Here is a 12441-nt window from a genome sequence, read left to right as displayed (position 1 = left end):
GTCTGTGCAGAACCAGACTGCCACATCTTTCTCCCAAGGAGCAGCTGTAAGTTGGGACCACTGACCTTGTAGTTAGTAGCCAAGCTTAACCACTGCACCACCAGGGCTCCTTAGAGGAAAGGCACTGAGACTCAAAGCAGAGCGGGGCCAAAGAGAGCTAGAGCCATAGCCACAGTCAGCCTGGGGTGGGCTGTCCAGAGGAAAAGAGAAGAAAACCCTGGGAGTGGCCAAGTCACCGACCGCAGCAGGTGGAGATGGCGCTTTGCTGTGCCTGCTGCCACAGCGCCCTGTTGGGAAATGGAATTACCTTCTGAATTTAATGCTCTAATTGCTCATTGCTAGTAACCGACTCCACGGTACTTAACAACAACAACAGTATGCCAAAATGTAGAGGGGTTTGTATAGAGATCTTGTAACTCTGTTGTACTCGTTTATTGGCTTTAATAGTTTTTTTTTTTTTTTTTTTTCCAGTTTCTATATCCAATACTTGGATCTACAATCGACACTCCTGGAAGCAGCAGTCAAGAAACGAAGTATTACATTAGGCAAACATCTTTCAAGTGTTCTAGAGCAAAGGTGTCACTTTGAGGACTAAGGTGTGCCTGACCTAAGCCGTGGTATTTTTAATTGCCTCATATGAGTGTGAAAGTTGGGCAGTGAATAAGGAAGACCGTGCAAGAATCTATGCATTTGAGTTATGCTGTTGGTGAAGAACATTGAAAGTCCCAAGGACTACCAGAAAAGTAAACAAATCTGTTTGGAAGAAGTAAAGCCAGAGTGCGCCTTAGCAGTGAACAGGAGTCCTGGGGTGGGTGGCGCTGTGGGTTAATGCGTCAGACTGCAAAGCCGTTTGAACTGCAGGGTCAGTGGTTCAAGCTCACCAGCTGCTCCTCAGAAACCCTATACAGGGTCGCTGTGGGTTGGAACTGACTCGACAGCACATCACAACAACAACAACAACAACTATGAACATGTAGTCAGGAGGGAGCAGGACCTGATGTTTGGAAGACGGGTGGGTCAGTAAAAAAGAGGAAGGCCCTCACTGAGATGGATGGATACAGTGGCAGCAGCAGTAGATTCAGGCATAATAATTGTGAGGAAGTGCAGGGCCAGGTCTCTAACTTGCCAGTCCCTAACAACAGCACTTATCCAGTCTGGATGCCCTGTTTCCTTTTCTTGCCTGTTTTCCCTGGCTGGACCCCCAGTACACTGTTGAACAGCAGATACACCCTTGTCTTACCCCTGCGTTTAGAAGGTTGTGTGTTATTTGTAAACACTGTGCAACAGGCTGCCCCCGCCCCGCGCTCCGATTTTGATCTCCAGTGTTTTATCTAGCAGCAATGTTGAGTTTGGTGGGCCACCTTTTGATGATAGGTTTGTATCCCACGCAGTCCCTTTCACAGTCTGGACCATGTAGTTTCAGGAGGCAGGGGTCTGTTGAGTGCCGCCGTTCCAGGCTTGTGGAAGGGACTATGAGAACCCTGTGTAGAGTCCCGCAGACGCCGACACCAGCACCAAGGGTCCTCCGGGAGTCCAGGCGCGTCAGTCCTGGATGGCCGCTGTGTTTGGTTTGGAGCCTGGAGCTTGCGGCCACTAGAGGTCGGTAGAAAATGCAGAAAGGGGAGGCAGGTGGAGGCCCTCGGGCTGTGCGGCCCGCTCCGCCCCCCCCAGCCTGGCGCCTGTGTGCCGTCAGCGTGCTGGGCATGCTCAGAGCGAGGAGAAGCTAGGCAGCGTAGTTGGGGCGACCCAGGGGACCCGGGTCGAGAGGTGGTAGGTGCAGTGCGCCGTGGGGAGGGCCCCACTGCCGGGCTCTGGTCTGTTGGGGTGAAGTGCACGCAGCCGGAGAGTCTCAAGTGTTAGCTACGGGGAGGCTGCGCCGCTGGGGGCTGTCATTATGTGACGCAGTGATTCCTGTCGCGTCCGCACACTGTGTCGGGTTATACAGGCTGTCTAAACTGTGTCTCCTATAGACGCGACAGACACGGGGTGTCTCCCTCCGCCCAGCCTCTGGTGCCTCCAATTTGAATCTTGTAATGGATTCCTGTAGGACTCCTGGTGTGGCGCTGTGGGTTAATGTGCCAGACTACAAAGCCGGTTCAGCTGCAAGGTCGGGCGGGTCAAGCTCACCAGCTGCTCCTCGGAAACCCTATACAGGGTCGCTATGGGTCGGAATCGACTCAACAGCGCTTAACAACACAACAACAATGGGTTCCTGCAGGTGTGCCTCGGGAAACCCCGCACGGCGGACGCAGTTTGAGAGGGTTCTTCGGTGTTCGGGACACCTGCCCTGGTCGCCCTGGGCGCGAAGTTGCTGGCGGGACCCTAGCTGCAGAAGCGTGCCAGCTGGGAGTGGGGGCAGTTTGGGCAGGGAGGGGGCGCCCTCCCTCAGCCTCAGTTTCCCTTTGTCTGCCTTGGTAAGTGTGACCTGTGGTGTCGCGAGACGGCAGCTCCATCACTCATGACTCACCGACGCGTGAGCCCCTTCCACTCAGGGAAGGCCCTCCCCAGCTCAGGCAGACCCTAGAGGTCCCCATCCCCCCTTTTGGTCTAGTTGTGAGCGTGGGGCCAGTTGGGGAGCAGGTCGGGTGGAGAACATGCCTCGGGCATGGAGGAGAGTGGGGAGAGGGGTAGTTCATGAGTCATAGGGGCGGGGCCTGAGTTACTGTCCAGGTTCAGGCACACTGTCACCCCCCCCATCTTCTGGGGGTCTCCAAAGGCCTCCAGCTCCCCTATGCCCTGGCTGCTGGAATGTTTCTGGAGTCACTGCAGCATTTAGACCCCCTTGTGGTCACTGGAGCTGTCCCTGCTGACTTTTGCTACTGTGAGTCTCCTCTGGGCTGTGGAGGGCTGGGGGTGTGTGTCTGGAACAGCTGGGGTAGCCGTGTGCCACAGTGACCACTGTACATGAACATGCTCCTGACCAGGTGCAACTGATGGAAGCAGTGGTGTCAGAACCAGCATGCACCGGGGGTGGGGTGGGGGTGGGGTGGCCTCAACAACATTTCATGGCTGCTCGTCTCCGCAGCACCACTTGGAACCTTCTGGATGATTTCTGCTCCTCATTTGCTCTGAGGACTGGAGGGTTGAGTCTGACCTCCCCAAGCTCTGGACCCAGCTGAGGGGGCTGGTGGCATCTCTCTGGCCCTGGCAACAGAAATATCTGGTGTGAGTCCTTTAAAGATGACTGTGCTGTGCTCAATGTTATTCTTTTATTGTGTTTAACCTTCACGTGTATGTGTGTACCACCATGCTCCGATGGTGCCCTTGCGCTGGAGGTGTTCTGGTTGTCCTTTGATGCTGATGTGTCTGTCGTCCTGCTGATGGATGTACTGACGTCTGGGTGGTTCCAAGGTGGGCCATTGTGACCTGTACCACAGTTGGTGATTCTAGTAAGTTAAAACAAGATGAGAGCAGTGGGTGCGAGGAGTAAGGAGTGAGTATTAGGGTTGGGACAATGATTGGACTTGGCTAGGCTTAGAATTTTGGTTGTTGTTAGAGTTAGGGTTAAGTTGTTAAGTGCAGTCAAGTGGATTCTGACTCATAGTGATCCTGTATAGGTGAGCTTGAGACACCAACCTTGTGGTTCCTAGGTTGCAGTCTAGCACATTAACCCGCAGCACCACACCAGGACTCCAGGGTTATGGTTAGGATGAGGATTAGTGTTAGGAATACCGCTTGGGCCAGGGTTACCAGTAAAGCTTGGTCTAGTTTTCAGGGTTATGAATAGGTTTATCTTTATTTAAGATTTTTCTTGAAATCAATTTAGTTTCCTCTTAATCTGGAAATTACATAATAACATTATTCCCTCTTTTGACTTTACATTTGTGTGTTATTGTAACGTATCCCTGGTTGCATACTTCTTTATCTGGGTCAAGTCAAGGTGATACCGTCACGTCGTACGCTGGTCTCAGGTGGTTGTCTGCTGTTATAGGTGCTCAGACCACAGAACGCCCTTTAGTAGTTTTTATAAGGTTGGTCTGGTTTTTACAAATTCGTTTAATTTCTGCTTGTCTGAAACAGACCTAATTTCGCCATCATATTTGAGGGACAGTTTTGCTGTCCTTGGTTGGCAGTGTGTTTCTTCCAGCGTTTTATAGATGTCATTCCACTGTCTTCTTGCCTACATGATTTCTGCTGAGAAATCAGAGTTAAGTCGTATTAGTTCTCCTTTGTAGGTAACTTTTTGTTTTTTCCTGAGCTGCTCTCAGGAGTCTTTCCTTGTCTTTGGTTTTGAAAGTTTGATTATGTCTTCTTTTTTCCTTTTGGGGTATAATTTGGGATTAGTTCAACTTCTTGAGTGGCGATCTTCTCATATTTCATGACGTTAGGGCAGGTTAACGAGCCTCCAGAAGGAGGTGGTATACCAGGTGCCCAACCCCAGGCACAGCGGAAGCTGCATGGGAGGGCTACCACTGGCCACTGGGCTGACAAGGACGGGGACTGGCCACACCTCAGTCTACCAGGAAGGCACAGGAACAAGGGAGACCGGCACCTCCAGTCGTGTCTTGTGAACAGCTACTTGAAACAATTCGAGACAGCTGTGGCGCCCATTCCAGCCCCCAGTGGGCCTGTTCTCCTTCTCTCTCATTGCCCCTATTCAGCTGCCTCTTCCAGGCAGCATTCAACCCACATCTCCATCCCAGCCTCTGGGTCACCATATGTACCTGTCTCACTCGGTCTCCCATGTCCTTGTTAGAGAGTGCTGACCCAGTGCGTACAGTTTCCCACCATCTTGCCCCAGACCCTCTCCCTCTGTCTCTTTCTGTGATTTAAGAATGTTAATCTCACGTGAGACCTTATCCAGAGAAGCAGCGACACCAGAGATGGAGGCAGGAAGAGTGGGGACATGGAGAGAGGGAGCAGCTGAGGACTCTAGATTCATGGGAAGAGAGGGACTGAGAGCTGGTGGCCAGGAGGCAGGCTTGTAGAATGTGCCCTTTGGTGGTGTAAATTATTATATATGCCTGGTGATGGTTATTTCGTGGAGTCGGTTCTGACTCATAGCGACCCTGTACAAGGTTTCCGAGGCTGTAAATCTTTACGGGAGCAGAAAGCCTCATCTTTCTCCCACAGAACAGCTGGTAGTTTTGAACTGCTGACCTTGCAGCTTTCAGTCTGATTTGCCACCAGAGCTCTGTAGCAGTAGGGACACATATATGACACAAACCCCCCAGAATCTTTACTTCAAATAGACACTGTAACAATGTGAAGTCGGAGCTATCACGAGGCCACTCAGCATCTGTCCCAGCCCAGCCCGCTATCAGTGCAGCTCCTGTTGCTCACCTGCACACAAGGTAACTGTGCTACCACGTGGTATGGCCTCTCCCCGCCCCCATCTTTTATATTCTCCCCCACTTCCTTTACTCACTCCCTGCAGAGGGCCTGCCCCGGGCCCAGGTGGTCTGATGGAACCTGACTACTGAGTTTTAAAAAGTGTTAAGGATCCAAAAAGGCGGGAGGAAATAACTACTGCTCCATGGATAGATTTCCAATACATTAAACAAAGAAGCCAGACATGAAGCGTATGGACGGTATGTTTCTGTTTGTATCAAGTTTCAGAACAAGCAACACAAATGATAGTGACGGAAACAGGTCAGTGGGTGCTGTGGGGCTGGGGAGGGCTGGCTTGACAGGGGTATGAGGGAACTCTCTGGGTAACAGGAACAGCCTGTATGTTGAGAGCAGGGTGGTTCTACAGATCAAGTCAGGTCATATTTGTCCAAACTCATCTAAAGCAGACAGGTAAGGGTCATGCATTCCACAGTGGCAAAGTGTGTCTCAGAAAACACCAGTGTTACAGAGATGACACCCACTGCAACTGAAGGGATGGAGCGGGGAGACGACGGGGTGATAGGGCACCGGCCCGGAAAGCAATGTGCCAAGGACGGTCCACAGAACAGCTGGTCTTACATGCTGGTGACCAGAGTGCCTGCTTCCCTCTGGGAACCTCCACTTCCGGCCACAGCACCATGCCTTGTCCCTCCACTCTCCTGAGTGCTCCCAAGGAAGGTGCAGAGACAGCCTCTGTTCTTCACACAGGCAGGTTAACCCTGACGATGTCACCGCCCCACCACACCTGGACCGGTGCACACAAACTCTCAGATACGGTACTATCTGAACAGGTGTTGCTCCATCCCCAGCAACTGTGCCCACATCCCGCCTGCGGCAGCTCACTCCGGGCTGTGCACCCGCTGGTGCTGGATCAGGTGCGAGCTCAGGGCGAAGGCTCGACTGCATTCAGTGCAGCGGAACGGCCTCTCACCGCTGTGGACGCGCTGGTGACGGAAGAAGCCCGAGAGGGCGCGGAAGGCGCGGCCACAGACGGCGCACTCGAAGGGCTTCTCCCCGGTGTGGATGCGCCGGTGCTCTCGGAGGAAGGAGCTGCGGCTGAAGGCGCGGCCGCACTCTGCGCAGGCGTAGGGCCGCTCGCCGCTGTGTACGCGCTGGTGCTGGATGAGGTTGGAGCTCTGGCTGAAGGCCTGGCCGCACTCCTGACACTGGTAGGGGTTTTCCCCGTGATGGGTCCTCTGGTGCCGGACGACGTTGGAGCTGTGGATGAAGGCTTTCCCACACTCGTGGCACTCGTACAGTCTCTCACCAGTGTGAATCCGCTGGTGCTTGGCGGCGTCTGACCGCTGGACAAAGGTCTTACCACACTCCACACAGCAGTAGGGTTTCTCCCCCGTGTGGGTCCTCTGGTGGCGGATGAGGTTGAAGCTCTGGCTGAAGGCTTTCCCACACTCCTGGCAGACGTAGGGCCGCTCCCCATTGTGTATCCGCTGGTGCCGGACCACGTGTGAGCTGTGGATGAAGGCCTTCCCGCAGTCGCTGCACGAATATGGCTTCTGGCCACAGTGGACGCTCTGGTGCTTCGCCGCATCCGAGGAACACGTGAAGCTTCGGCGGCACGTGCCACACGGGTAAGGCCGTCCTTTCCGCCTCCCAGGCTCAGAGCTCCGCTGGCCCCGAGCTCCGCCAGGCTTCTCACTGGTGCTGGACCCTAGAGGGGCGCTCCCAGGCCCCTCCATGGCATCGTTGCTCTCACAGAGGCGTGGAAGTCCCAGCACCTGCAGAGATTCCTGTAGCTGTCCAGGCCTGGCCTCTCCCTGAGTGTCTGTGTCTTCTGAAGTTTCCTGCTTCAGAGTCAGCCCTGGGCTTACACCCCGTCCATTCACAGCTGACCGCGGGCAGGCAGAGGCGGGTGTTGGGGAGGAAGCGCCATCAGCTAGTAAAGAGGCGTGAGGTGCAATTTAAGACGTGACAGCACAAATGAATGATGCACAGACATGTGCGGATGTGAGATGGCAATCTAGGCAGTGGTGCCAGTAGTTCCACGTGCACTGGACTGCAAACCACAAGATCGGCAGTTCAAACCCAGCAGCTGCTCCTGGAAAACCCCATACAGGGTCGCTATGAATCGGGTCTGACTCGACAGCACTTAACAACAACAACAAAGAATAATAATAAAACCCAAAATAAGTCCTTGCCCAGTGCACCTGGCCCACTCCCTAACAGTGGACATGGGGGGTCTCTAGGAGGCTGAACCTGTAACCTCAGAGGCACATGAAGAGAGGAGACATTACCCAGGTTCTAGGCTTCCTTTTCTGCCACCAACTGAAAGGGAAGAAATCTAGTTGGCAGTCAAAGTATGGTGGGACCAATACACTGGGATGCACAGGGCAGGAGCATGTGACAGTGGCTGTGTGCCAGTCTGCTTAGGTCTCCGGACTTTGATTCTTGGAGACAGTGTATACCCCTAACCATCCTCCACAACCACCAGCCCATAGGGCTGCGGCCACGTGCCAGCAGAGCCCCACTCACAGAAACCAGCACGGGAGCAGTACCCCGAAAGTGGAGAGAACGTGGGGGCGGCAGAGGCAGCCGGGTACGTCCGTACTGTGTGCTCATGGGTAGACGGCGTGACTTTGTGAGCACAGGGACAGGAGTGCTGGCCATGTGTGTGCTGTCCACGAGGAGCAGGAGCTGTGATCACAGGGGCTTGGCCCAAGGACAGACCTCAGCAGGCACAACCCAGCAGGTGAGGGGACAAAGCAGCTAAATCTCAACCGGCTGTGCCTCTGGGGACCTGGAAGGACAGCCGAATCACAAACACAGGCTTCTGTGAACCAATGAGGACAAAGCACAGGGGTGTTGGCACGCCCATGCTCCGGTAGGTAGGCAGCTCCAGTCCCACACCCAGCCAGGCTCCCACCTAGGAGGAGGAGCCATAGGGAAGGGTGAGTGTGAGCAGGAGTGGCTGGCAGGGCACGAGTCTGCACAGAAGACCCTTATGTCAGGGTGTTACAGCTGCAGCAACAGCGCAAGACTCGGTGGATTCATTCCGGCTTTTGCAGCGGGGAGCCTGGGAGGGCAGGTGGCCAAGAGGCCAGGCCGATTTTCACTTCTCGAGCCCTGGAGACACAGCATGTGGGACTACTGTACTCAGAAGTGTCCAGGTGGAGGTGTTCCAGGTGAGCGTGGGCAGAGACCCCAGGAAGAGGGGAGGGCAGCTGGCAAGGATGAATGAGTGGTGCCAGGAAAGACATGGGTTTATTTAGTGCCCTGCTCTGGCAGCAAATGGCACTGCCCCCTCCTAACCCAGAATGTTCCCCCACCCAGGGACCCTCACTCACCCCCAGTCCTCACCTGTGTGCATGTCCATCAGGCTGCCTCCCTTGCCCTCTGCAAACTAGGTCCGGGCTCCTCGTCACTCCACCGTGCAAGAGGAGTGGGATGTTTCCTGCTTGAGTGTGAGAGAAGTCTGCAGTCAGGACGGGTGAGGGCTGGGGAGGAGGAGGTCAGAGGGGGCCGGGCTCAGGACACAAGCCTAGTACGGCTTCAACCTGGCCCTGACCTGGCTCTTTCCACAGACCTCCTCCTCCCACAGGGGCTGAGGAGCTGGTGGGAGAGAAGGAGGGGACCACCCAGTGGGGCACCAGCCAAGGAGAGGCTGCTCCTGATGCATCCTCCAAGTCCGAACCCTTACACTTTAAAGTTTCATTTTGTGTTTCAATCAGTTTGAGAACAGTTTTTATTACTAGGAAGCAAGGAGACTCTGATGCCCCCAAAATGGGTCCCATGCGCCAGCCTTGGGGACTCCGCCTCACCTTGCAGGCCTCCCCACCCCAGTTCAGAGCAGGCCTGCTAGTTTCGGGCTGTGCTTGTCTGGCTCCACACCAAACGTCCTGTGTCTTCTGTTTCAAATGCCAGGAGAATTTTTATGGATTTTAAAATTATACTGACAATCATACAGATTTAAATGTAAACGTACGTGAAAAGATTTTGTGACTGGTGCTGTTTGGGGTTGAGGAAGGAGTTTTCTAAGCCTGAAACCATAGGTAAAGCCTGAGATATTTCACTACAAGCCAAAATGTAGGGGGAAAAAGGATAAACTGGGGAAGGGGACATTTACAAAACAGATTGAAATCCTTTAATAGAGTGGGGCTGTGGACTAACGGGCTGGACTGCAAAGGCGGTTTGAACCACAAGGTCGGCGGTTCACGCTCATCAATTGCTCCTCGGAAACCCTATACGGGGTCGCTAAGGGTCAGAACCGACTCGATGGCACTTCACAACAACAAAGACTTCTGTATAGCAATAGGTAGAGCATCAGCAGTGGTCCGAACAGGTCTCTCACATAAGAACATGTAAAGGCCAACACACTTTTAATCTGCCACCTTAACACAACTAAGAAATGCATTTTTAAGTACTATATTTTCCCTATGAAGCTGTAGATATTAAAACAAAAACAAACTAGCAGGGAACCTGGATTCCTGGTGTAGCGTTGCAGGATAAGCACTGGAGTGCTAACTGCAAGGTCGGCGGTTCAAACCCACCAGCCGCTCCTTGGAGACCCTATAGTGGGTCACTCTGAGTCAGGGCTACTTGGGCACGAACAAGCAGGGATCGTGGACGAGGCGCTCACTCGCGGACAGACCTGCGCCTTTCCCCTCTGATGGGGGAATCCCGGACGTTGGCAGGCTCCCCTAGCGGGCTGGATGACACTTGAGGGCGAGGTGGCAGAGGGCCCAGTGGTGAGGGGGTGCGGGGCCCCCGAGCTCGGCTCTCAGCACTAAGGAAAAGCCCCGCGAAAGGAGCATTTCAAAGGAGCTGGAAGCGGGCACGCCCCGCGTGGGGGAAATCGAACCTGCAAACGGCGGCGGCTCTGCCTCCTCCGCTTCTCGCTCGGGGTGACCCCGCAGCCCACCAGCCCCTTCTGGTCCTGCCCACCTGCAGCTCCCACTCCCACTCACCTGCCCGCCGGGACTACAGGCCAGAGTGCCATCCCTCCCTCCCCCGCGTCCGGAGCACTTCCGGTGACGCTCTAGGCGGCTGGAAGACCGCGCGCTCGCTGCTCGGAGGCCTCACTGACCGATCCCCGAGCGGGCGCGTGGCCTCAGCGGTGGGGTAGCTCCGTGGGATCTTCGCGCTGCCCGGGGCTAGGCAGCTGGAAGACCCGCGCACCTCGGAGTCCCTAGCGTTGCGTGCAAGACCCTTTCCTGTCTTCGACCAACTTCTGTCCAGTTTCTCCTCCCTGCCCCCAGTCTCGCCTCCAGGGTTTTCCTGGCACCACTTTCGGTCACATCCGGAAAGCTCTAGGTCCCTTGAGACTCACCGCCCGAAACTCTCCTCCCTTCCCGGTCTAAGGCTTCATCGCCTGGAGTCACATCCCTGGGATACGGTGGAGAAGCTGGACTGCGAGTGGACGCCAGGCAAGGTGTGGGATGGATAAAAAAAAAAGTGCACAATGAATCAAGTGTACATCAATGGAGAGAGAAGGTGGGCCCATGGCGGGAAACATCCTCCCTCTCCATGAACTGCTAAACACAAGCCGTGAGCCGAGGGAGCTGCAAAGCTGCCCTTTGTCACGGGGCCTCAACTTCCTGACCCCAAAGCCTTGACAAACTTTCCCAAGCCCACGGGCGGCATTGTTGCCATCAAGTGACTGATTCACGGTGACCCTGTGTGCTACAGTAGACATGGGCTTTCAAAGCCTGAGTTTTCAGTGGGTTGCCAGGTCTTTCTTCCGAGGTACTTCTGGATGAACTCTTATCGCCAACCTCTTAGTTAGCAGTGACTCTGAGCACAGCACAAGGTAGAACGTAGACCACAGATCACGTACCACTGAAGGGCAGATGTAGCCTACTGTATGTTTATTTATAACAAATTATAAAACATGTAAAAATAACAATACACTTAAAACACGTTTTCCTGCACATCCCAGGGGAATCTCTCTGGAGTCCTAGAGATCATCGCTCCTCTGTCGTTGTTAGGTGCTGTCGAGTCGGTTCCGACTCATAGCAACAAACACTGCCCGGTTCGGCGCCATCCTCGCAGCAAGTGACCTTCTCAGAGCGCGAGTCTGACCACGAAGCTCCAGCCTGCCGGCTCTGACCGTCCTACAAGGTCTGGCGTCGCTTCTCCCACACCCCTTTACCGCCCCTCCTTGGCCTGCGATCCCCGAACAAGGCCATTCTCCAAGTTCTCTGGGTGCCACCGATCCAGTGGTTCCAAGCCTAGCACACCGGCTCCATAAGAGGGGAGCTGTCACTTTTGGAAGTTCAGTTCCGAGATCACAGGGAGGTAGAAGACTCCGGGGAAGGAAGCTCCCAGCGCCACCACAACTCTTCCCCTCTGCGCCCCAGCGTCTCTGTTCCTGGAGAGCCGGCACCGGGCCACCTCCGTGGGCAGTTGGGCGGGCTGGAACGGCTCAGTCTGCTGGATCTGCACGTGACCCTAACCTCCCCGCCCCCCATGCGTGGGACACTCGGAGTTCCCGACGCCTCTGGGAAGCCCCACGCTCTATGGAGGCCCCACCCCTGTTCTTTTGGGGTTGCCACCGTTAGGGGTGAGCTCCCCGGGACGCTGCGGACCAAGAAAGAACCAGTCTCGCGAAGAGCCGCGCGCGCCCCTTCCAGATGAAGGGGAGGAAATGTTCAGAGCAGGAGCCACATCACTGGAACTCAATTCCGTCTTAGTCTGGAGGCTGCGCAAAGCCAGGGACTGGCGGGGGCGCTGGCCGCACTTTCAGACGCTTTTGAGGGGAGGGATGGATGCCTGCGTTCCCAAGGGTTTGTATTCTAGCAACACTGGCGGATACCTGAGAGAAGGTGGTGCCTCTGTGCACGTCCCACCCTCGCTTGTGATTCAGGTCCTCTGTCCTGCCTTCTGAGAGAAGGCCTTCGGAAGGCGCGGGTGCGTTCCCCTGGACCTTATAGGTCTCCTGGGTGGACAGTACCGGTGTGAAGGGCACGGGAGCAGAGGCTTAGAGTCAGAGGCTCAGCGTGGAGGCTGCCGGCGGCTTCGATTCCGGCCTCCCAGCAGAGAGCAACGCTGCGGGCCCTACGCTCACTCCGGGCTGTGCACCCGCTGGTGCTGGATCAGGTGCGAGCTCAGGGCGAAGGCTCGACTGCATTCAGTGCAGCGGAACGGCCTCTCACC

The 12441-nt window shown here is 55.1% G+C and overlaps 2 protein-coding genes across 2 annotated transcripts in view; both read right to left on the bottom strand.

Moving 5' to 3' along the window:
• Window positions 1-6170: 6170 nt before the first annotated feature.
• ZNF696 (zinc finger protein 696) lies at window positions 6171-8164 on the bottom strand. Its single transcript, XM_006830863.1, has 3 exons — window positions 8087-8164; window positions 7845-7983; window positions 6171-7225 (listed from the first exon to the last, which is right to left on the bottom strand). The coding sequence occupies exons 1-3, from the start codon at window positions 8162-8164 to the stop codon at window positions 6171-6173; spliced, it is 1272 nt and encodes a 423-aa protein (XP_006830926.1).
• A 1757-nt stretch (window positions 8165-9921) lies between these two features.
• Window positions 9922-12441, bottom strand: part of LOC102820923 (zinc finger protein 629-like) — a 15981-nt gene continuing 13461 nt past the window's right edge. The window contains exons 6-9 of the mRNA XM_006830862.1: window positions 12353-12441; window positions 11818-11911; window positions 10373-10572; window positions 9922-10072 (exon numbers count right to left, since the gene is read on the bottom strand). The exon at window positions 12353-12441 is cut by the window's right edge and continues 3 nt beyond it. Of these exons, the coding sequence (XP_006830925.1) occupies window positions 9922-10072; window positions 10373-10572; window positions 11818-11911; window positions 12353-12441 (534 nt within the window). The remainder of the gene's footprint in view (window positions 10073-10372; window positions 10573-11817; window positions 11912-12352) is intronic.

Source organism: Chrysochloris asiatica, unplaced genomic scaffold (genome assembly GCF_000296735.1).
Source record: "Chrysochloris asiatica unplaced genomic scaffold, ChrAsi1.0 scaffold00001, whole genome shotgun sequence".
Taxonomy (NCBI): Eukaryota; Metazoa; Chordata; class Mammalia; order Afrosoricida; family Chrysochloridae; genus Chrysochloris; species Chrysochloris asiatica.
The sequence above is the reverse complement of the archived record's forward strand: the minus strand, read 5'-3'. Positions and strand labels throughout refer to the sequence as shown.

Coding starts and splice junctions, on each gene's coding strand:
- ZNF696 (XM_006830863.1), bottom strand. CDS start 8,164: ATGGGCGTGCCAACACCCCTGTGCTTTGTCCTCATTGGTTCACAGAAG. Junction 7,984..8,086: donor TGATTCGGCTGTCCTTCCAG/GTCCCCAGAGGC, acceptor CTGTGATCACAG/CTCCTGCTCCTCGTGGACAG. Junction 7,226..7,844: donor ACGTTCTCTCCACTTTCGGG/GTACTGCTCCCG, acceptor CCTCTTTACTAG/CTGATGGCGCTTCCTCCCCA.